The sequence below is a fragment of the Phalangium opilio genome, unplaced genomic scaffold (assembly GCF_054372755.1).
Source record: "Phalangium opilio isolate 3A_F unplaced genomic scaffold, DU_Popi_V2 ptg000060l_1, whole genome shotgun sequence".
Lineage (NCBI taxonomy): Eukaryota > Metazoa > Arthropoda > Arachnida > Opiliones > Phalangiidae > Phalangium > Phalangium opilio.
The window spans coordinates 724,456-748,579 of NW_028324177.1; the positions used below are offsets into that span (position 1 = coordinate 724,456).

Here is a 24,124-nt window from a genome sequence, read left to right on the forward strand (position 1 = left end):
TTTTCCCCTGACTTTTTAGGCCTATTTTCAATTTCCCAGACTTTTCCAGGTCGTGTACAAACCCTGCGGTACATTGATACCCACTAGAAAAACGGAAACGTGGGCGTGGGGGTAAGCCATTGTTTTTAAAAATTTACGAAAAACTATAAAAGAAAATTGAAATTTCTATTTGGAAGGACGCTTATTTTGTAATTCTCTTCAAAACTATAAACAGCGAAAGAGGAGGAGAGGATGTAGATCATAATAAAAAGGGAAGAATAGTTTTTGGACAGAATCTTTACTAGGGATATGTTTGTAGGCATGATGAAAAATATTAATTTAAAAATTCTGTATATAGGCAAAATGAAAGTACTCTATGGAGTATTTCTCTCCTTATAATAGGATAGGGTTCTAACAGAGTAGCTTCTCTGAATGGACGTTACAGAATGGGGTCCCAGCACCATCAAGAAAAAGGTGTCTTTTCCAAAAAAGTGTACATTGGAATGTTGCATCAATAACGCCACTTTTCCGTACTGGTTACCAGAGAGAACTATAGAACTTGCAAGTGATAAATTTCCAGCATAGAGGCCGTGAAAATTGGGTTGGCTTTCCCATTTGCCCTATAAGAGTTGAGATATACCTTAGGCATTTGTGATTGAAAGAAAACAATGGAAATCTACTAATTACCTTTGCATGTTTTCCACCTGATCCTTCGCAACATTTCCACGGATAAATGAAGGCGGTAGCTCGCCTATGAACTTTGTAGGTGATGGCTGATTTGCAATATTGGCACTTTGTTCCAAAAGCTTTTTGAACAAGAGATGTCAGAAAAGGAGTAAACACAAAACACATAGGTTCCCTTATTATTTCTTCAGCCGTTAGATGTGTGGGTTTTTGCGGCAAAGGCTAAAAAGAGTAACATATAAGTATAATTTGAAATTATAAGAATATTGAAGAATTAAAGTGAGAGAACTTACTTCATTGTATTCAATTATTAATTCTTCATAATCAGTATCTTTATCGTCATCTTCCGTAAAATCATTTTCAAAATTGAGATCATCACATTCTCCTTCATTGCTATAAGTGTTTGTGGAGATTTAGGAAAATTTCTAACAAATTAATTAAACAATATTCCAAAAAATATTACTCTAGATTTTCAAGTTCGTCTCCCAATGCCTCCTGCTCTAGTTCATCAGCATCTCTTTCCATTTCATCTCCATCTTCCTCCCTGAATTATGGTTGCCCAAATTAGAAAGAACCAAGACTGTAGGATTGTTTTAAGTTTAACACAAATGAAAAGGGCATGTTTACTTTTCAAGCTCTTCCTCCTCTTCCATTTCCACTTCAAATAAAGTACGTTTTGCCCGTTTTGTTGGAGTTCTTTTAACAGGCGTACTAGCCAATGGTGACTCCATAGCCAAACCTAGCCTCTTATAGGTAGGAGTCTCTGGTTTATCTGCAAATAAAAGAAAAAATAAACTCCCGGGCTTAGTTAGGTGAATAAAGCATTGAATATCTACCTTTTGGTGTCACACGCCGATAATGTCTTTGAGGAGGAAACCCTGGAGATGTCATCATCTCAAATGTGGTAATGGGGTCAGTTTGAGTAATTTTCTCAGTGGTATCAAACACTTTTTGGGTCCATTTATGACATATTTCCCCCTGGCTTGTTTTCAATAAACATATAAATATATATTAGCCAACAGCATAATAATTACTGTGAAAAAGAGGGTTGGGGGCCTCAAAAACTTACTGCAGTTTGTCAAGCAGGAATGTCACAAATTTATCATTTTGAGATCCTATTCCCATACCCCACCGATTCTTCTCCGTTGTCCATCTTTCAAAAACTGCTTTACTAAGCTTAATTCTATGGATAGGTTCTGCAAAACATAATGGATTTCTAATTTGTCAGACAGTAATTGGTTTAGTTAAATTTTTTACCTTTAGTCGCCATAGTATCTTTACTTATAAATGAATTTCCAAAGCCAAAATTTGAAAGTTTCCTAAGCCTTGGTCAAAACAAATGTTTCACTCACTGTGATATTTTCCTAAACTACAAAATATTTTCTAATATTTCAGTTACTAGTACTATTAATTCTTAAATTATGTTATGAAAATTATAATAAATGTAACAAAAAATTATAAAAACAGCAACAAATTCGTGTCAACTTTATATTCAAATCGTAACGAACTAGCCTAGTACAGCTCTCTACGACAGCAAAGTTAGAATGAATTTCAAACTTAGAAAACCGTTGCGAAAACCGGATGAAACCGAATCCTGAAAGAAAAAGACGCGACAATATACCCTAAACGGACGCCCTACGCGCGGGTTCTAGCAAGCCATGATTGATATTGTATTGGACAGTCCAGAATAGGGTCTTTGTATGACGTCATATAATTCAGCCAATCGTGGGGTATGGACTTTTTTGGAAATCCTATACAACACTGTCTTCTCCTGGCGCCATCTAGCGTTCCAGATCGGTAATAAACGGCGCCGACGTAACCTTTAAATAACACCAAAGCTAAATTGTAGCTAGACGCACTAATAGTCAATGCGCACCATAAAGAGAATAATAAGTCTGTAGCTACTACCCGTTTACCATTAGCCCTTTTACTAATTAAATTGACACCATGATCTTTTCTTCCATTATAAAATCTTAACCTGATTATTTAAGAGTGAATTTGTATCTCGGCTCACTCTGAACTGTTGATGTCTCTTCATTTCAGACACGAAAATCAAAGCCACAAGTTTACTTCACCTCAGGCCTCAATTATTCACTCTTTATTTCACTAAGCCTATTGCGGATAATACTTGTTATACCCGCCGGAGTCTAGGTCTTAGTTTTCTTCAAGAAATCACTACACCAAGGATTATTCTATATACAGATGTAGTATAGCTTAAGCAATATGTAAACAGCCATTTCAAATAACAATATTAAAAAAAATCTTTGGAATATCAAAATGAAACAGAGCTTTAAAGCTACAAAAGTACTTAATGCATCATAATTACGAAAAATACTTCCACATGTTCACTTTATATTATGGAAAAAGGGAATATTAAAGTTCTGTATGAATTTTTAACACATCAAAACAAGGCTAACTGCTAACGCGACGCACTAGTGTAACAATGGACGGACACACACAGACACAAGGAGTATAAACCCATTAGTGGAAGCAGTATTTTTTTTCCGAAAGAATCTCGCTTATGTTTATCCTCTCTAGACTTCGCTAAAAACCTATTACTACTACGTAAAATATTAATAGACAGGAAAGGATTGATACCATTAAAGAAGGAGCGCAATATTATCCATATTTTCATTTCATATACAGAGAAAAGAAATTATTATGTTTCTGAGAGGAGCTTCCCATTTTGGTTGTTGTTTTGAAAAATATATCGCAATGCACGGGCCTTGATAGATATAGGAGGCAATGAATGAAATATATCGCACGCACGGGCCTTGGCAGATATAGGAGGCGATGATAATCTCTCTCTCTTTGCACGAGAGGTTTATCTTTAATATTTAAATAAATATAATTATTTTTAATTATTTTAATCTTCAATAATTAACATTAATAATAGTTAAATCGTTTAAAATAAAGTTATACCTATTATTATCTCAAACTTTGCTAATATTGACGTTTAAAGTGAAGGGTACTCCTCTTGCCCACTTTCTTCAAATTTTGGGGTATATATACGATTCGTTTCCATTATATTAGAGTAAGGAAAAAGCGCAATTGCGAAAACCTTTGGTGGCGATCCCAGCTTAGGGAGGCTAGACGTTTCTCGTAACCCTAGCTAATCGCCGCGTAAATCCTAAAACCAAACGATGATAATGGAGTAGAAGCCAAAGATACAGATTGGTGTCTATGTGGAATAGACGGAAGACCAGTGGATGGTGGTGTTAGAAGCCAGTGTAAGTGCAGACTGGTGTCAGTGTGGGATTGACAAAGAACAGAAGATGGTGGTGATTCGAAGCCAGTATGTACAGACTGGTGTCCAAGTGGGATGGTCGAAGACCAAAAGATGGTGGTTATTAGAAGCTAGTAAGTACAGACTGGTGTCCGTGTGGGATGGACAAAGACCAGAAGATGGTGGTGTGAGAACTCAAGTAGAGTAGTCATTTCCGTGACTGTGAAAGCAGTTCGGAAATGGCGAACACCTTTGCTCAGATTTGGAAACTGCGAACGCGATCACGTGGATGTAACAACAGACACACACACAAACACACCCACACACACCCACACACAGACAGACAGACAGACACGGCCGTTACAGAACCTCTCCTGGACTACGTCACACGGAGAGGTAAAAATGCTCAACTCATAGGTCTACCCTGTAGTTAGATGCATAAAAGTAGTCACTAATTTACTTTTGCAAAAACTCGGGTCCGTCCGGGATTTGAACCCGGGACCACTCGCACCCTAAGCGAGTATCATACCCCTAGACCAACGACCATGCGTGTAACCAAACATGCTCAACTCATAGGCCTACCCTGTAGTTAGTTGCTTTTAAATAGTCACTAAATTACTTTGGCAAAAACTCGGGTGCGTCCGGGATTTTATCTCGGGACCACTCACACCCTAAGCGATTATCATACCCCTAGACAAACGGACCATGTGTGTAAAGAAACATGCTCAACTCATAGGCCTACCTTGTTGTTAGTTGCATTTAAATAGTCTCTTAATTACTTCTGCAAAAACTCGGGTTCATCCGGGATTTGAACTCGGGACCACTCGCAACCTGAGCGAGTATCATACCCCTAGACCAACGGACCATGAATGATACTGAAATATGCTAAACTCGTAGGCCTACCTTGTAGTTAGTTGCATTAAAATGGTCACTAAATTACTTCTGCAAAAACTCGGGTCCGTCCAGTATTTGAACCCGCGACCACTCGCACCCAAAGCGAGTATCATACCCCTAGACCAACGGACCATGTGTATAACTAAACATGCTCAACTCATAGACCTACCCTGTAGTTAGTTGCATTTAAATAGTCACTAAATTCCTTCTGCATAAACTCGGGTCCGTCCGAGATTTGAACCCGGCACCACTCGCACCCTAAACGAGTATCATAGCCCTAAACCAACGAACCATGTGTGTGACTAAACATGCTCAACTCATAGACCTACCCTGTAGTTAGTTGGATAAAAATAGTCACAAATTTACTTTTGCAAAAACTCAGGTCCGTTCGGGATTTGAACCCGGGACCACTCGCACCCTAAGCGAGTATCATACCCCTAGACAACCGGACCATGTGTGTGTAACCAAACATGCTCGACTCATAGGCCTACCCTGTAGTTATTTGCATTTAAATAGTCAATAAATTACTTCTGCATAAACTCGAGTCCGTCCGCGATTTGAACCCGGGACCACTCGCACCCTAAGCGAGTATCATTCCCTAAACCAACGAACCTGGTGTGTGACTAAACATGCTCAACTCATAGACCTACCCTGTAGTTAGTTGCATTTAAATAGTCACTAATTTACTTTTGCAAAAACTCGGGTCCGTCCGGGATTTGAACCTAGGACCACTCGCACCCTAAGCGAGTATCATACCCCTAGACCAACGGACCATGTGTGTAACCAAACATGCTCAACTCATAGGCCTACCCTGTAGTTAGTTGCTTTTAAATAGTCACTAAACTACTTCTGCATATACTCGGGTCCGTCCGGGATTTGATCCCGGGACCACTCGCACCCTAAGCGAGTATCATTCCCCTAAACAAACGAACCTGGTGTGTGACTAAAAATGCTCAACTCATAGGCCTACCTTGAAGTTAGTAGCTTTTAAATAGTCACTAAATTGCTTCGGCAAAAACTCGGGTCCGTCCTGGATTTTATCCAGGGACCACTCACACCCTAAGCGAGTATCATACCCCTAGACCAACGGACCATGTGTGTAACCAAACCTGCTCAACTCATAGGCCTACCCTGCAATTAGTTGCTTTTAAATAGTCACTAAATTACTTCTGCATAAACTCGGGTCCGTCCGGGATTTAAACCCGGTACCACTCGCACCCTAAGCGAGTATCATACGTTAAACCAACGAACCTGGTGTGTGACTAAACATGCTCAACTCATAGACCTACCCTGTAGTTAGTTGCATTTAAATAGTCACTAATTTACTTTTGCAAAAACTCGAGTCCGTCCGGGTTTTGAACCTGGGACCACTCGCACCCTAAGCGAGTATCATACCCCAAGACTAAAGGACCATACGTGTAACCAAACATTCTAGACTCAAAGGCCTACCTTGAAGTTAGTAGCTTTTAAATAGTCACTAAATTACTTCGGCAAAAACTCGGCTCCGTCCGGGATTTTATCCCGGGACAACTCACACCCTAAGCGAGTATCATACCCCTAGACCAACGGACCATGTGTGTAACCAAACATGCTCAACTCATAGGCCTACCCTGTAGTTAGTTGCTTTTAAATAGTCAATAAATTACTTCTGCATAAACTCGGGTCCGTCTGGGATTTGAACCCGGTACCACTCGCACCCTAAGCGAGTATCATAACCTAAACCAACGAACCTGGTGTTTGACTAAACATGCTCAACTCATAGACCTACCCTGTAGTTAGTTGCATTTAAATAGTCACTAATTTACTTTTGCAAAAACTCGGGTCCGTCCGGGATTTGATCCCGGGACCACTCGCACCCTAAGCGAGTATCATTCCCCTAAACAAACGAACCTGGTGTGTGACTAAAAATGCTCAACTCATAGGCCTACCTTGAAGTTAGTAGCTTTTAAATAGTCACTAAATTGCTTCGGCAAAAACTCGGGTCCGTCCTGGATTTTATCCAGGGACCACTCACACCCTAAGCGAGTATCATACCCCTAGACCAACGGACCATGTGTGTAACCAAACCTGCTCAACTCATAGGCCTACCCTGCAATTAGTTGCTTTTAAATAGTCACTAAATTACTTCTGCATAAACTCGGGTCCGTCCGGGATTTAAACCCGGTACCACTCGCACCCTAAGCGAGTATCATACGTTAAACCAACGAACCTGGTGTGTGACTAAACATGCTCAACTCATAGACCTACCCTGTAGTTAGTTGCATTTAAATAGTCACTAATTTACTTTTGCAAAAACTCGAGTCCGTCCGGGTTTTGAACCTGGGACCACTCGCACCCTAAGCGAGTATCATACCCCAAGACTAAAGGACCATACGTGTAACCAAACATTCTAGACTCAAAGGCCTACCTTGAAGTTAGTAGCTTTTAAATAGTCACTAAATTACTTCGGCAAAAACTCGGCTCCGTCCGGGATTTTATCCCGGGACAACTCACACCCTAAGCGAGTATCATACCCCTAGACCAACGGACCATGTGTGTAACCAAACATGCTCAACTCATAGGCCTACCCTGTAGTTAGTTGCTTTTAAATAGTCAATAAATTACTTCTGCATAAACTCGGGTCCGTCTGGGATTTGAACCCGGTACCACTCGCACCCTAAGCGAGTATCATAACCTAAACCAACGAACCTGGTGTTTGACTAAACATGCTCAACTCATAGACCTACCCTGTAGTTAGTTGCATTTAAATAGTCACTAATTTACTTTTGCAAAAACTCGGGTCCGTCCGGGATTTGAACCTGGGACCACTCGCACCCTAAGCGAGTATCATACCCCTAGACTAAAGGACCATATGTGTAACCAAATATTCTCAACTCATAGGCCTACCTTGAAGTTAGTAGCTTTTAAATAGTCACTAAATTTCTTCGGCAAAAACTCGGGTCCGTCCGGGATTTTATCCCGGGACCACTCACACCCTAAGCGAGTATCATACCCCTAGACCAACGGACCATGTGTGTAACCAAACATGCTCAACTCATAGGCCTACCCTGTAGTTAGTTGCTTTTAAATAGTCACTAAATTACTTCTGCATAAACTCGGGTCCGTCCGGGATATAAACCCGGGACCACTCGCACCCTAAGCGAGTATCATTCCCCTAAACAAGCGGACCATGTGTGTAACTAAAAATGCTCAACTCATAGACCTACCCTGTAGTTAGTTCCATTTAAATAGTCACTAATTTACTTTTGCAAAAACTCGCGTCCGTCCGGGATTTGAACCTGGGACCACTCGCACCCTAAGCGAGTATCATACCCCTAGCCCAACGGACCATGTGTGTTACCAAACATGCTCAACTCATAGGCCTACCCTGTAGTTAGTTGCTTTTAAATAGTCACTAAATTACTTCTGCATAAACTCGGGTCCGTCCGGGATTTGAACCCGGTACCACTCGCACCCTAAGCGAGTATCATTCCCTAAAACAACGAACCTGGTGTGTGACTAAACATGCTCAACTCATAGGCCTACCTTGAAGTTAGTAGCTTTTAAATAGTCACTAAATTTCTTCGGCAAAAACTCGGGTCCGTCCGGGATTTTTTCCCGGGACCACTCACACCCTAAGCGAGTATCATACCCCTAGACCAACGGACCATGTGTGTAAACAAACATGCTCAACTCATAGGCCTACCCTGTAGTTAGTTGCTTTTAAATAGTCAATAAATTACTTCTGCATAAACTCGGGTCCGTGGTACCACTCGCACCCTAAGCGAGTATCATAACCTAAACCAACGAACCTGGTGTGTGACTAAACATGCCCAACTCATAGACCTACCCTGTAGTTAGTTGCATTTAAATAGTCACTAATTTACTTTTGCAAAAACTCGGGTCCGTCCGGGATTTGATCCCGGGACCACTCGCACCCTAAGCGAGTATCATTCCCCTAAACAAACGAACCTGGTGTGTGACTAAAAATGCTCAACTCATAGGCCTACCTTGAAGTTAGTAGCTTTTAAATAGTCACTAAATTGCTTCGGCAAAAACTCGGGTCCGTCCTGGATTTTATCCAGGGACCACTCACACCCTAAGCGAGTATCATACCCCTAGACCAACGGACCATGTGTGTAACCAAACCTGCTCAACTCATAGGCCTACCCTGCAATTAGTTGCTTTTAAATAGTCACTAAATTACTTCTGCATAAACTCGGGTCCGTCCGGGATTTAAACCCGGTACCACTCGCACCCTAAGCGAGTATCATACGTTAAACCAACGAACCTGGTGTGTGACTAAACATGCTCAACTCATAGACCTACCCTGTAGTTAGTTGCATTTAAATAGTCACTAATTTACTTTTGCAAAAACTCGAGTCCGTCCGGGTTTTGAACCTGGGACCACTCGCACCCTAAGCGAGTATCATACCCCAAGACTAAAGGACCATACGTGTAACCAAACATTCTAGACTCAAAGGCCTACCTTGAAGTTAGTAGCTTTTAAATAGTCACTAAATTACTTCGGCAAAAACTCGGCTCCGTCCGGGATTTTATCCCGGGACAACTCACACCCTAAGCGAGTATCATACCCCTAGACCAACGGACCATGTGTGTAACCAAACATGCTCAACTCATAGGCCTACCCTGTAGTTAGTTGCTTTTAAATAGTCAATAAATTACTTCTGCATAAACTCGGGTCCGTCTGGGATTTGAACCCGGTACCACTCGCACCCTAAGCGAGTATCATAACCTAAACCAACGAACCTGGTGTTTGACTAAACATGCTCAACTCATAGACCTACCCTGTAGTTAGTTGCATTTAAATAGTCACTAATTTACTTTTGCAAAAACTCGGGTCCGTCCGGGATTTGAACCTGGGACCACTCGCACCCTAAGCGAGTATCATACCCCTAGACTAAAGGACCATATGTGTAACCAAATATTCTCAACTCATAGGCCTACCTTGAAGTTAGTAGCTTTTAAATAGTCACTAAATTTCTTCGGCAAAAACTCGGGTCCGTCCGGGATTTTATCCCGGGACCACTCACACCCTAAGCGAGTATCATACCCCTAGACCAACGGACCATGTGTGTAACCAAACATGCTCAACTCATAGGCCTACCCTGTAGTTAGTTGCTTTTAAATAGTCACTAAATTACTTCTGCATAAACTCGGGTCCGTCCGGGATATGAACCCGGGACCACTCGCACCCTAAGCGAGTATCATTCCCCTAAACAAGCGGACCATGTGTGTAACTAAAAATGCTCAACTCATAGACCTACCCTGTAGTTAGTTCCATTTAAATAGTCACTAATTTACTTTTGCAAAAACTCGCGTCCGTCCGGGATTTGAACCTGGGACCACTCGCACCCTAAGCGAGTATCATACCCCTAGCCCAACGGACCATGTGTGTTACCAAACATGCTCAACTCATAGGCCTACCCTGTAGTTAGTTGCTTTTAAATAGTCACTAAATTACTTCTGCATAAACTCGGGTCCGTCCGGGATTTGAACCCGGTACCACTCGCACCCTAAGCGAGTATCATTCCCTAAAACAACGAACCTGGTGTGTGACTAAACATGCTCAACTCATAGGCCTACCTTGAAGTTAGTAGCTTTTAAATAGTCACTAAATTTCTTCGGCAAAAACTCGGGTCCGTCCGGGATTTTTTCCCGGGACCACTCACACCCTAAGCGAGTATCATACCCCTAGACCAACGGACCATGTGTGTAAACAAACATGCTCAACTCATAGGCCTACCCTGTAGTTAGTTGCTTTTAAATAGTCAATAAATTACTTCTGCATAAACTCGGGTCCGTGGTACCACTCGCACCCTAAGCGAGTATCATAACCTAAACCAACGAACCTGGTGTGTGACTAAACATGCCCAACTCATAGACCTACCCTGTAGTTAGTTGCATTTAAATAGTCACTAATTTACTTTTGCAAAAACTCGGGTCCGTCCGGGATTTGAACCTGGGACCACTCGCACCCTAAGCGAGTATCATACCCCTAGACTAAAGGACCATATGTGTAACCAAATATTCTCAACTCATAGGCCTACCTTGAAGTTAGTAGCTTTTAAATAGTCACTAAATTTCTTCGGCAAAAACTCGGGTCCGTCCGGGATTTTATCCCGGGACCACTCACACCCTAAGCGAGTATCATACCCCTAGACCAACGGACCATGTGTGTAACCAAACATGCTCAACTCATAGGCCTACCCTGTAGTTAGTTGCTTTTAAATAGTCACTAAATTACTTCTGCATAAACTCGGGTCCGTCCGGGATATGAACCCGGGACCACTCGCACCCTAAGCGAGTATCATTCCCCTAAACAAGCGGACCATGTGTGTAACTAAAAATGCTCAACTCATAGACCTACCCTGTAGTTAGTTCCATTTAAATAGTCACTAATTTACTTTTGCAAAAACTCGCGTCCGTCCGGGATTTGAACCTGGGACCACTCGCACCCTAAGCGAGTATCATACCCCTAGCCCAACGGACCATGTGTGTTACCAAACATGCTCAACTCATAGGCCTACCCTGTAGTTAGTTGCTTTTAAATAGTCACTAAATTACTTCTGCATAAACTCGGGTCCGTCCGGGATTTGAACCCGGTACCACTCGCACCCTAAGCGAGTATCATTCCCTAAAACAACGAACCTGGTGTGTGACTAAACATGCTCAACTCATAGACCTACCCTGTAGTTAGTTGCATTTAAATAGTCACTAATTTACTTTTGCAAAAACTCGGGTCCGTCCGGGATTTGAACCTAGGACCACTCGCACCCTAAGCGAGTATCATACCCCTAGACCAACGGACCATGTGTGTAACCAAACATGCTCAACTCATAGGCCTACCCTGTAGTTAGTTGCTTTTAAATAGTCACTAAACTACTTCTGCATATACTCGGGTCCGTCCGGGATTTGATCCCGGGACCACTCGCACCCTAAGCGAGTATCATTCCCCTAAACAAACGAACCTGGTGTGTGACTAAAAATGCTCAACTCATAGGCCTACCTTGAAGTTAGTAGCTTTTAAATAGTCACTAAATTGCTTCGGCAAAAACTCGGGTCCGTCCTGGATTTTATCCAGGGACCACTCACACCCTAAGCGAGTATCATACCCCTAGACCAACGGACCATGTGTGTAACCAAACCTGCTCAACTCATAGGCCTACCCTGCAATTAGTTGCTTTTAAATAGTCACTAAATTACTTCTGCATAAACTCGGGTCCGTCCGGGATTTAAACCCGGTACCACTCGCACCCTAAGCGAGTATCATACGTTAAACCAACGAACCTGGTGTGTGACTAAACATGCTCAACTCATAGACCTACCCTGTAGTTAGTTGCATTTAAATAGTCACTAATTTACTTTTGCAAAAACTCGAGTCCGTCCGGGTTTTGAACCTGGGACCACTCGCACCCTAAGCGAGTATCATACCCCAAGACTAAAGGACCATACGTGTAACCAAACATTCTAGACTCAAAGGCCTACCTTGAAGTTAGTAGCTTTTAAATAGTCACTAAATTACTTCGGCAAAAACTCGGCTCCGTCCGGGATTTTATCCCGGGACAACTCACACCCTAAGCGAGTATCATACCCCTAGACCAACGGACCATGTGTGTAACCAAACATGCTCAACTCATAGGCCTACCCTGTAGTTAGTTGCTTTTAAATAGTCAATAAATTACTTCTGCATAAACTCGGGTCCGTCTGGGATTTGAACCCGGTACCACTCGCACCCTAAGCGAGTATCATAACCTAAACCAACGAACCTGGTGTTTGACTAAACATGCTCAACTCATAGACCTACCCTGTAGTTAGTTGCATTTAAATAGTCACTAATTTACTTTTGCAAAAACTCGGGTCCGTCCGGGATTTGATCCCGGGACCACTCGCACCCTAAGCGAGTATCATTCCCCTAAACAAACGAACCTGGTGTGTGACTAAAAATGCTCAACTCATAGGCCTACCTTGAAGTTAGTAGCTTTTAAATAGTCACTAAATTGCTTCGGCAAAAACTCGGGTCCGTCCTGGATTTTATCCAGGGACCACTCACACCCTAAGCGAGTATCATACCCCTAGACCAACGGACCATGTGTGTAACCAAACCTGCTCAACTCATAGGCCTACCCTGCAATTAGTTGCTTTTAAATAGTCACTAAATTACTTCTGCATAAACTCGGGTCCGTCCGGGATTTAAACCCGGTACCACTCGCACCCTAAGCGAGTATCATACGTTAAACCAACGAACCTGGTGTGTGACTAAACATGCTCAACTCATAGACCTACCCTGTAGTTAGTTGCATTTAAATAGTCACTAATTTACTTTTGCAAAAACTCGAGTCCGTCCGGGTTTTGAACCTGGGACCACTCGCACCCTAAGCGAGTATCATACCCCAAGACTAAAGGACCATACGTGTAACCAAACATTCTAGACTCAAAGGCCTACCTTGAAGTTAGTAGCTTTTAAATAGTCACTAAATTACTTCGGCAAAAACTCGGCTCCGTCCGGGATTTTATCCCGGGACAACTCACACCCTAAGCGAGTATCATACCCCTAGACCAACGGACCATGTGTGTAACCAAACATGCTCAACTCATAGGCCTACCCTGTAGTTAGTTGCTTTTAAATAGTCAATAAATTACTTCTGCATAAACTCGGGTCCGTCTGGGATTTGAACCCGGTACCACTAGCACCCTAAGCGAGTATCATAACCTAAACCAACGAACCTGGTGTTTGACTAAACATGCTCAACTCATAGACCTACCCTGTAGTTAGTTGCATTTAAATAGTCACTAATTTACTTTTGCAAAAACTCGGGTCCGTCCGGGATTTGATCCCGGGACCACTCGCACCCTAAGCGAGTATCATTCCCCTAAACAAACGAACCTGGTGTGTGACTAAAAATGCTCAACTCATAGGCCTACCTTGAAGTTAGTAGCTTTTAAATAGTCACTAAATTGCTTCGGCAAAAACTCGGGTCCGTCCTGGATTTTATCCAGGGACCACTCACACCCTAAGCGAGTATCATACCCCTAGACCAACGGACCATGTGTGTAACCAAACCTGCTCAACTCATAGGCCTACCCTGCAATTAGTTGCTTTTAAATAGTCACTAAATTACTTCTGCATAAACTCGGGTCCGTCCGGGATTTAAACCCGGTACCACTCGCACCCTAAGCGAGTATCATACGTTAAACCAACGAACCTGGTGTGTGACTAAACATGCTCAACTCATAGACCTACCCTGTAGTTAGTTGCATTTAAATAGTCACTAATTTACTTTTGCAAAAACTCGAGTCCGTCCGGGTTTTGAACCTGGGACCACTCGCACCCTAAGCGAGTATCATACCCCAAGACTAAAGGACCATACGTGTAACCAAACATTCTAGACTCAAAGGCCTACCTTGAAGTTAGTAGCTTTTAAATAGTCACTAAATTACTTCGGCAAAAACTCGGCTCCGTCCGGGATTTTATCCCGGGACAACTCACACCCTAAGCGAGTATCATACCCCTAGACCAACGGACCATGTGTGTAACCAAACATGCTCAACTCATAGGCCTACCCTGTAGTTAGTTGCTTTTAAATAGTCAATAAATTACTTCTGCATAAACTCGGGTCCGTCTGGGATTTGAACCCGGTACCACTCGCACCCTAAGCGAGTATCATAACCTAAACCAACGAACCTGGTGTTTGACTAAACATGCTCAACTCATAGACCTACCCTGTAGTTAGTTGCATTTAAATAGTCACTAATTTACTTTTGCAAAAACTCGGGTCCGTCCGGGATTTGAACCTGGGACCACTCGCACCCTAAGCGAGTATCATACCCCTAGACTAAAGGACCATATGTGTAACCAAATATTCTCAACTCATAGGCCTACCTTGAAGTTAGTAGCTTTTAAATAGTCACTAAATTTCTTCGGCAAAAACTCGGGTCCGTCCGGGATTTTATCCCGGGACCACTCACACCCTAAGCGAGTATCATACCCCTAGACCAACGGACCATGTGTGTAACCAAACATGCTCAACTCATAGGCCTACCCTGTAGTTAGTTGCTTTTAAATAGTCACTAAATTACTTCTGCATAAACTCGGGTCCGTCCGGGATATGAACCCGGGACCACTCGCACCCTAAGCGAGTATCATTCCCCTAAACAAGCGGACCATGTGTGTAACTAAAAATGCTCAACTCATAGACCTACCCTGTAGTTAGTTCCATTTAAATAGTCACTAATTTACTTTTGCAAAAACTCGCGTCCGTCCGGGATTTGAACCTGGGACCACTCGCACCCTAAGCGAGTATCATACCCCTAGCCCAACGGACCATGTGTGTTACCAAACATGCTCAACTCATAGGCCTACCCTGTAGTTAGTTGCTTTTAAATAGTCACTAAATTACTTCTGCATAAACTCGGGTCCGTCCGGGATTTGAACCCGGTACCACTCGCACCCTAAGCGAGTATCATTCCCTAAAACAGCGAACCTGGTGTGTGACTAAACATGCTCAACTCATAGGCCTACCTTGAAGTTAGTAGCTTTTAAATAGTCACTAAATTTCTTCGGCAAAAACTCGGGTCCGTCCGGGATTTTTTCCCGGGACCACTCACACCCTAAGCGAGTATCATACCCCTAGACCAACGGACCATGTGTGTAAACAAACATGCTCAACTCATAGGCCTACCCTGTAGTTAGTTGCTTTTAAATAGTCAATAAATTACTTCTGCATAAACTCGGGTCCGTGGTACCACTCGCACCCTAAGCGAGTATCATAACCTAAACCAACGAACCTGGTGTGTGACTAAACATGCCCAACTCATAGACCTACCCTGTAGTTAGTTGCATTTAAATAGTCACTAATTTACTTTTGCAAAAACTCGGGTCCGTCCGGGATTTGAACCTGGGACCACTCGCACCCTAAGCGAGTATCATACCCCTAGACTAAAGGACCATATGTGTAACCAAATATTCTCAACTCATAGGCCTACCTTGAAGTTAGTAGCTTTTAAATAGTCACTAAATTTCTTCGGCAAAAACTCGGGTCCGTCCGGGATTTTATCCCGGGACCACTCACACCCTAAGCGAGTATCATACCCCTAGACCAACGGACCATGTGTGTAACCAAACATGCTCAACTCATAGGCCTACCCTGTAGTTAGTTGCTTTTAAATAGTCACTAAATTACTTCTGCATAAACTCGGGTCCGTCCGGGATATGAACCCGGGACCACTCGCACCCTAAGCGAGTATCATTCCCCTAAACAAGCGGACCATGTGTGTAACTAAAAATGCTCAACTCATAGACCTACCCTGTAGTTAGTTCCATTTAAATAGTCACTAATTTACTTTTGCAAAAACTCGCGTCCGTCCGGGATTTGAACCTGGGACCACTCGCACCCTAAGCGAGTATCATACCCCTAGCCCAACGGACCATGTGTGTTACCAAACATGCTCAACTCATAGGCCTACCCTGTAGTTAGTTGCTTTTAAATAGTCACTAAATTACTTCTGCATAAACTCGGGTCCGTCCGGGATTTGAACCCGGTACCACTCGCACCCTAAGCGAGTATCATTCCCTAAAACAACGAACCTGGTGTGTGACTAAACATGCTCAACTCATAGGCCTACCTTGAAGTTAGTAGCTTTTAAATAGTCACTAAATTTCTTCGGCAAAAACTCGGGTCCGTCCGGGATTTTTTCCCGGGACCACTCACACCCTAAGCGAGTATCATACCCCTAGACCAACGGACCATGTGTGTAACCAAACATGCTCAACTCATAGGCCTACCCTGTAGTTAGTTGCTTTTAAATAGTCAATAAATTACTTCTGCATAAACTCGGGTCCGTGGTACCACTCGCACCCTAAGCGAGTATCATAACCTAAACCAACGAACCTGGTGTGTGACTAAACATGCCCAACTCATAGACCTACCCTGCAGTTAGTTGCATTTAAATAGTCACTAATTTACTTTTGCAAAAACTCGGGTCCGTCCGGGATTTGAACCTGGGACCACTCGCACCCTAAGCGAGTATCATACCCCTAGACTAAAGGACCATATGTGTAACCAAATATTCTCAACTCACAGGCCTACCTTGAAGTTAGTAGCTTTTAAATAGTCACTAAATTTCTTCGGCAAAAACTCGGGTCCGTCCGGGATTTAAACCCGGTACCACTCGCACCCTAAGCGAGTATCATACCTTAAACCAACGAACCTGGTGTGTGACTAAACATGCTCAACTCATAGACCTACCCTGTAGTTAGTTGCATTTAAATAGTCACTAATTTACTTTTGCAAAAACTCGAGTCCGTCCGGGGTTTGAACCCGGTAAAACTCGCACCCTAAGCGAGTATCATTCCCTAAACCAACGAACCTGGTGTGTGACTAAACATGCTCAACTCATAGACCTACCGTGTACTTAGTTGCATTTAAATAGTCACTAATTTACTTTTGCAAAAACACGGGTCCGTCCGGGATTTGAACCTAGGACCACTCGCACCCTAAGCGAGTATCATACCCCTAGACCAACGGACCATGTGTGTAACCAAACATGCTCAACTCATAGGCCTACCCTGTAGTTAGTTGCTTTTAAATAGTCACTAAATTACTTCTGCATATACTCGGGTCCGTCCGGGATTTGATCCCGGGACCACTCGCACCCTAAGCGAGTATCATTCCCCTAAACAAGCGGACCATGTGTGTAACTAAAAATGCTCAACTCATAGACCTACCCTGTAGTTAGTTCCATTTAAATAGTCACTAATTTACTTTTGCAAAAACTCGGGTCCGTCCGGGATTTGAACCTGGGACCACTCGCACCCTAAGCGAGTATCATACCCCTAGCCCAACGGACCATGTGTGTTACCAAACATGCTCAACTCATAGGCCTACCCTGTAGTTAGTTGCTTTTAAATAGTCACTAAATTACTTCTGCATAAACTCGGGTCCGTCCGGGATTTGAACCCGGTACCACTCGCACCCTAAGCGAGTATCATTCCCTAAAACAACGAACCTGGTGTGTGACTAAACATGCTCAACTCATAGGCCTACCTTGAAGTTAGTAGCTTTTAAATAGTCACTAAATTACTTCGGCAAAAACTCGGGTCCGTCCTGGATTTTATCCCGGGACCACTCACACCCTAAGCGAGTATCATACCCCTAGACCAACGGACCATGTGTGTAACCAAACATGCTCAACTCATAAGCCTACCCTGCAGTTAGTTGCTTTTAAATAGTCACTAAATTACTTCTGCATAAACTCGGGTCCGTCCGGGATTTGAATCCGGTACCACTCGCACCCTAAGCGAGTATCATACCCTAAACCAACGAACCTGGTGTGTGACTAAACATGCTCAACTCATAGACCTACCCTGTAGTTAGTTGCATTTAAATAGTCACTAATTTACTTTTGCAAAAACTCGAGTCCGTCCGGGTTTTGAACCTGGGACCACTCGCACCTTAAGCGAATATCATACCCCTAGACTAAAGGACCATACGTGTAACCAAACATTCTCAACTCAAAGGCCTACCTTGAAGTTAGTAGCTTTTAAATAGTCACTAAATTACTTCGGCAAAAACTCGGCTCCGTCCGGGATTTTATCCCGGGACCACTCACACCCTAAGCGAGTATCATACCCCTAGACCAACGGACCATGTGTGTAACCAAACATGCTCAACTCATAGGCCTACCCTTTAGTTAGTTGCTTTTAAATAGTCAATAAATTACTTCTGCATAAACTCGGGTCCGTCCGGGATTTGAACCCGGTACCACTCGCACCCTAAGCGAGTATCATAACCTAAACCAACGAACCTGGTGTGTGACTAAACATGCTCAACTCATAGACCTACCCTGTAGTTAGTTGCATTTAAATAGTCACTAATTTACTTTTGCAAAAACTCAGGTCCGTCCGGGATTTGAACCTGTGACCACTCGCACCCTAAGCGAGTATCATACCCCTAGACTAAAGGACCATATGTTTAACCAAATATTCTCAACTCATAGGCCTACCTTGAAGTTAGTAGCTTTTATATAGTCACTAAATTTCTTCGGCAAAAACTCGGGTCCGTCCGGGATTTTATCCCGGGACCACTCACACCCTAAGCGAGTATAATACCCCTAGACCAACGGACCATGTGTGTAACTAAACATGCTCAACTCATAGGCCTACCCTGTAGTTAGTTGCTTTTAAATAGTCACTAAATTACTTCTGCATAAACTCGGGTCCGTCCGGGGTTTGAACCCGGTACCACTCGCACCCTAAGCGAGTATCATTCCCTAAACCAACGAACCTGGTGTGTGACTAAACATGCTCAACTCATAGACCTACCGTGTAGTTAGTTGCATTTAAATAGTCACTAATTTACTTTTGCAAAAACTCGGGTCCGTCCGGGATTTGAACCCAAGACCACTCGCACCCTAAGCGAGTATCATACCCCTAGACCAACGGACCATGTGTGTAACCAAACATGCTCAACTCATAGGCCTACCCTGTAGTTAGTTGCTTTTAAATAGTCACTAAATTACTTCTGCATATACTCGGGTCCGTCCGGGATTTGATCCCGGGACCACTCGCACCCTAAGCGAGTATCATTCCCTAAAACAACGAACCTGGTGTGTGACTAAACATGCTCAACTCATAAGCCTACCTTGAAGTTAGTAGCTTTTAAATAGTCACTAAATTACTTCGGCATATAATCGGGTCCGTCCGGGATTTGATCCCGGGACCACTCGCACCCTAAGCGAGTATCATTCCCCTAAACAAGCGGACCATGTGTGTAACTAAAAATGCTCAACTCATAGACCTACCCCGTAGTTAGTTCCATTTAAATAGTCACTAATTTACTTTTGCAAAAACTCGGGTCCGTCCGGAATTTGAACCCAAGACCACTCGCACCCTAAGCGAGTATCATACCCCTAGACCAACGGACCATGTGTGTAACCAAACATGCTCAACTCATAGGCCTACCCTGTAGTTAGTTGCTTTTAAATAGTCACTAAATTACTTCTGCATAAACTCGGGTCCGTCCGGGATTTGAATCCGGTACCACTCGCACCCTAAGCGAGTATCATACCCTAAACCAACGAACCTGGTGTGTGACTAAACATGCTCAACTCATAGACCTACCCTGTAGTTAGTTGCATTTAAATAGTCACTAATTTACTTTTGCAAAAACTCGAGTCCGTCCGGGTTTTGAACCTGGGACCACTCGCACCCTAAGCGAGTATCATACCCCTAGACTAAAGGACCATACGTGTAACCAAACATTCTCAACTCAAAGGCCTACCTTGAAGTTAGTAGCTTTTAAATAGTCACTAAATTACTTCGGCAAAAACTCGGCTCCGTCCGGGATTTTATCCCGGGATCACTCACACCCTAAGCGAGTATCATACCCCTAGACCAACGGACCATGTGTGTAACCAAACATGCTCAACTCATAGGCCTACCCTGTAGTTAGTTGCTTTTAAATAGTCAATAAATTACTTCTGCATAAACTCGGGTCCGTCCGGGATTTGAACCCGGTACCACTCGCACCCTAAGCGAGTATCATTCCCTAAAACAACGAACCTGGTGTGTGACTAAACATGCTCAACTCATAGGCCTACCTTGAAGTTAGTAGCTTTTAAATAGTCACTAAATTACTTCGGCAAAAACTCGGGTCCGTCCTGGATTTTATCCCGGGACCACTCACACCCTAAGCGAGTATCATACCCCTAGACCAACGGACCATGTGTGTAACCAAACATGCTCAACTCATAAGCCTACCCTGCAGTTAGTTGCTTTTAAATAGTCACTAAATTACTTCTGCATAAACTCGGGTCCGTCCGGGATTTGAATCCGGTACCACTCGCACCCTAAGCGAGTATCATACCCTAAACCAACGAACCTGGTGTGTGACTAAACATGCTCAACTCATAGACCTACCCTGTAGTTAGTTGCATTTAAATAGTCACTAATTTACTTTTGCAAAAACTCGAGTCCGTCCGGGTTTTGAACCTGGGACCACTCGCACCCTAAGCGAGTATCATACCCCTAGACTAAAGGACCATACGTGTAACCAAACATTCTCAACTCAAAGGCCTACCTTGAAGTTAGTAGCTTTTAAATAGTCACTAAATTACTTCGGCAAAAACTCGGCTCCGTCCGGGATTTTATCCCGGGACCACTCACACCCTAAGCGAGTATCATACCCCTAGACCAACGGACCATGTGTGTAACCAAACATGCTCAACTCATAGGCCTACCCTTTAGTTAGTTGCTTTTAAATAGTCAATAAATTACTTCTGCATAAACTCGGGTCCGTCCGGGATTTGAACCCGGTACCACTCGCACCCTAAGCGAGTATCATAACCTAAACCAACGAACCTGGTGTGTGACTAAACATGCTCAACTCATAGACCTACCCTGTGGTTAGTTGCATTTAAATAGTCACTAATTTACTTTTGCAAAAACTCAGGTCCGTCCGGGATTTGAACCTGTGACCACTCGCACCCTAAGCGAGTATCATACCCCTAGACTAAAGGACCATATGTTTAACCAAATATTCTCAACTCATAGGCCTACCTTGAAGTTAGTAGCTTTTATATAGTCACTAAATTTCTTCGGCAAAAACTCGGGTCCGTCCGGGATTTTATCCCGGGACCACTCACACCCTAAGCGAGTATCATACCCCTAGACCAACGGACCATGTGTGTAACTAAACATGCTCAACTCATAGGCCTACCCTGTAGTTAGTTGCTTTTAAATAGTCACTAAATTACTTCTGCATAAACTCGGGTCCGTCCGGGGTTTGAACCCGGTACCACTCGCACCCTAAGCGAGTATCATTCCCTAAACCAACGAACCTGGTGTGTGACTAAACATGCTCAACTCATAGACCTACCGTGTAGTTAGTTGCATTTAAATAGTCACTAATTTACTTTTGCAAAAACTCGGGTCCGTCCGGGATTTGAACCCAAGACCACTCGCACCCTAAGCGAGTATCATACCCCTAGACCAACGGACCATGTGTGTAACCAAACATGCTCAACTCATAGGCCTACCCTGTAGTTAGTTGCTTTTAAATAGTCACTAAATTACTTCTGCATATACTCGGGTCCGTCCGGGATTTGATCCCGGGACCACTCGCACCCTAAGCGAGTATCATTCCCTAAAACAACGAACCTGGTGTGTGACTAAACATGCTCAACTCATAAGCCTACCTTGAAGTTAGTAGCTTTTAAATAGTCACTAAATTACTTCGGCATATAATCGGGTCCGTCCGGGATTTGATCCCGGGACCACTCGCACCCTAAGCGAGTATCATTCCCCTAAACAAGCGGACCATGTGTGTAACTAAAAATGCTCAACTCATAGACCTACCCTGTAGTTAGTTCCATTTAAATAGTCACTAATTTACTTTTGCAAAAACTCGGGTCCGTCCGGGATTTGAACCCAAGACCACTCGCACCCTAAGCGAGTATCATACCCCTAGACCAACGGACCATGTGTGTAACCAAACATGCTTAACTCATAGGCCTACCCTGTAGTTAGTTGCTTTTAAATAGTCACTAAATTACTTCTGCATAAACTCGGGTCCGTCCGGGATTTGAATCCGGTACCACTCGCACCATAAGCGAGTATCATACCCTAAACCAACGAACCTGGTGTGTGACTAAACATGCTCAACTCATAGACCTACCCTGTAGTTAGTTGCATTTAAATAGTCACTAATTTACTTTTGCAAAAACTCGAGTCCGTCCGGGTTTTGAACCTGGGACCACTCGCACCCTAAGCGAGTATCATACCCCTAGACTAAAGGACCATACGTGTAACCAAACATTCTCAACTCAAAGGCCTACCTTGAAGTTAGTAGCTTTTAAATAGTCACTAAATTACTTCGGCAAAAACTCGGCTCCGTCCGGGATTTTATCCCGGGATCACTCACACCCTAAGCGAGTATCATACCCCTAGACCAACGGACCATGTGTGTAACCAAACATGCTCAACTCATAGGCCTACCCTGTAGTTAGTTGCTTTTAAATAGTCAATAAATTACTTCTGCATAAACTCGGGTCCGTCCGGGATTTGAACCCGGTACCACTCGCACCCTAAGCGAGTATCATTCCCTAAAACAACGAACCTGGTGTGTGACTAAACATGCTCAACTCATAGGCCTACCTTGAAGTTAGTAGCTTTTAAATAGTCACTAAATTACTTCGGCAAAAACTCGGGTCCGTCCTGGATTTTATCCCGGGACCACTCACACCCTAAGCGAGTATCATACCCCTAGACCAACGGACCATGTGTGTAACCAAACATGCTCAACTCATAAGCCTACCCTGCAGTTAGTTGCTTTTAAATAGTCACTAAATTACTTCTGCATAAACTCGGGTCCGTCCGGGATTTGAATCCGGTACCACTCGCACCCTAAGCGAGTATCATACCCTAAACCAACGAACCTGGTGTGTGACTAAACATGCTCAACTCATAGACCTACCCTGTAGTTAGTTGCATTTAAATAGTCACTAATTTACTTTTGCAAAAACTCGAGTCCGTCCGGGTTTTGAACCTGGGACCACTCGCACCCTAAGCGAGTATCATACCCCTAGACTAAAGGACCATACGTGTAACCAAACATTCTCAACTCAAAGGCCTACCTTGAAGTTAGTAGCTTTTAAATAGTCACTAAATTACTTCGGCAAAAACTCGGCTCCGTCCGGGATTTTATCCCGGGACCACTCACACCCTAAGCGAGTATCATACCCCTAGACCAACGGACCATGTGTGTAACCAAACATGCTCAACTCATAGGCCTACCCTGTAGTTAGTTGCTTTTAAATAGTCAATAAATTACTTCTGCATAAACTCGGGTCCGTCCGGGATTTGAACCCGGTACCACTCGCACCCTAAGCGAGTATCATAACCTAAACCAACGAACCTGGTGTGTGACTAAACATGCTCAACTCATAGACCTACCCTGTAGTTAGTTGCATTTAAATAGTCACTAATTTACTTTTGCAAAAACTCAGGTCCGTCCGGGATTTGAACCTGTGACCACTCGCACCCTAAGCGAGTATCATACCCCTAGACTAAAGGACCATATGTTTAACCAAATATTCTCAACTCATAGGCCTACCTTGAAGTTAGTAGCTTTTATATAGTCACTAAATTTCTTCGGCAAAAACTCGGGTCCGTCCGGGATTTTATCCCGGGACCACTCACACCCTAAGCGAGTATCATACCCCTAGACCAACGGACCATGTGTGTAACTAAACATGCTCAACTCATAGGCCTACCCTGTAGTTAGTTGCTTTTAAATAGTCACTAAATTACTTCTGCATAAACTCGGGTCCGTCCGGGGTTTG

At 43.3% G+C, this 24,124-nt stretch overlaps 1 protein-coding gene and 7 non-coding genes across 8 annotated transcripts; all 8 read right to left on the reverse strand.

The window, feature by feature from the left end:
- Positions 1-353: 353 nt before the first annotated feature.
- LOC149665800 (uncharacterized) lies at positions 354-1,605 on the reverse strand. The gene is made up of 5 exons (XM_089841479.1): positions 1,500-1,605; positions 1,291-1,435; positions 1,127-1,207; positions 957-1,056; positions 354-885 (listed from the first exon to the last, which is right to left on the reverse strand). Exons 1-5 carry the CDS (start codon positions 1,555-1,557, stop codon positions 517-519), a joined length of 753 nt encoding a protein of 250 aa, XP_089697605.1. The 5' UTR covers positions 1,558-1,605; the 3' UTR covers positions 354-516.
- A 2,758-nt stretch (positions 1,606-4,363) lies between these two features.
- Positions 4,364-4,434, reverse strand: TRNAP-AGG (transfer RNA proline (anticodon AGG)). The gene has a single exon. It is a non-coding gene; the product is annotated as a tRNA-Pro (tRNA).
- Positions 4,435-5,484: 1,050 nt separating this feature from the next.
- TRNAP-AGG (transfer RNA proline (anticodon AGG)) lies at positions 5,485-5,556 on the reverse strand. The gene has a single exon. It is a non-coding gene; the product is annotated as a tRNA-Pro (tRNA).
- Positions 5,557-11,523: 5,967 nt separating this feature from the next.
- TRNAP-AGG (transfer RNA proline (anticodon AGG)) lies at positions 11,524-11,595 on the reverse strand. The gene has a single exon. It is a non-coding gene; the product is annotated as a tRNA-Pro (tRNA).
- A 5,646-nt stretch (positions 11,596-17,241) lies between these two features.
- Positions 17,242-17,313, reverse strand: TRNAP-AGG (transfer RNA proline (anticodon AGG)). The gene has a single exon. It is a non-coding gene; the product is annotated as a tRNA-Pro (tRNA).
- Positions 17,314-19,157: 1,844 nt separating this feature from the next.
- Positions 19,158-19,229, reverse strand: TRNAP-AGG (transfer RNA proline (anticodon AGG)). The gene has a single exon. It is a non-coding gene; the product is annotated as a tRNA-Pro (tRNA).
- Positions 19,230-21,711: 2,482 nt separating this feature from the next.
- On the reverse strand, positions 21,712-21,783 carry TRNAP-AGG (transfer RNA proline (anticodon AGG)). Its single transcript has one exon. It is a non-coding gene; the product is annotated as a tRNA-Pro (tRNA).
- Positions 21,784-22,190: 407 nt separating this feature from the next.
- TRNAP-AGG (transfer RNA proline (anticodon AGG)) lies at positions 22,191-22,262 on the reverse strand. Its single transcript has one exon. It is a non-coding gene; the product is annotated as a tRNA-Pro (tRNA).
- Between the last annotated feature and the right edge of the window lie 1,862 nt (positions 22,263-24,124).

What these genes read in the sequence shown, in the direction of transcription:
- LOC149665800 (XM_089841479.1), bottom strand. Translation starts at nt 1,557, where the DNA reads ATGATGACATCTCCAGGGTTTCCTCCTCAAAGACATTATCGGCGTGTG. An exon ending in GACGAACTTGAAAATCTAGA is followed by an intron (nt 1,057 to 1,126) that starts GTAATATTTTTT and finishes AAACACTTATAG; the next exon opens with CAATGAAGGAGAATGTGATG. An exon ending in TAATAATTGAATACAATGAA is followed by an intron (nt 886 to 956) that starts GTAAGTTCTCTC and finishes TACTCTTTTTAG; the next exon opens with CCTTTGCCGCAAAAACCCAC.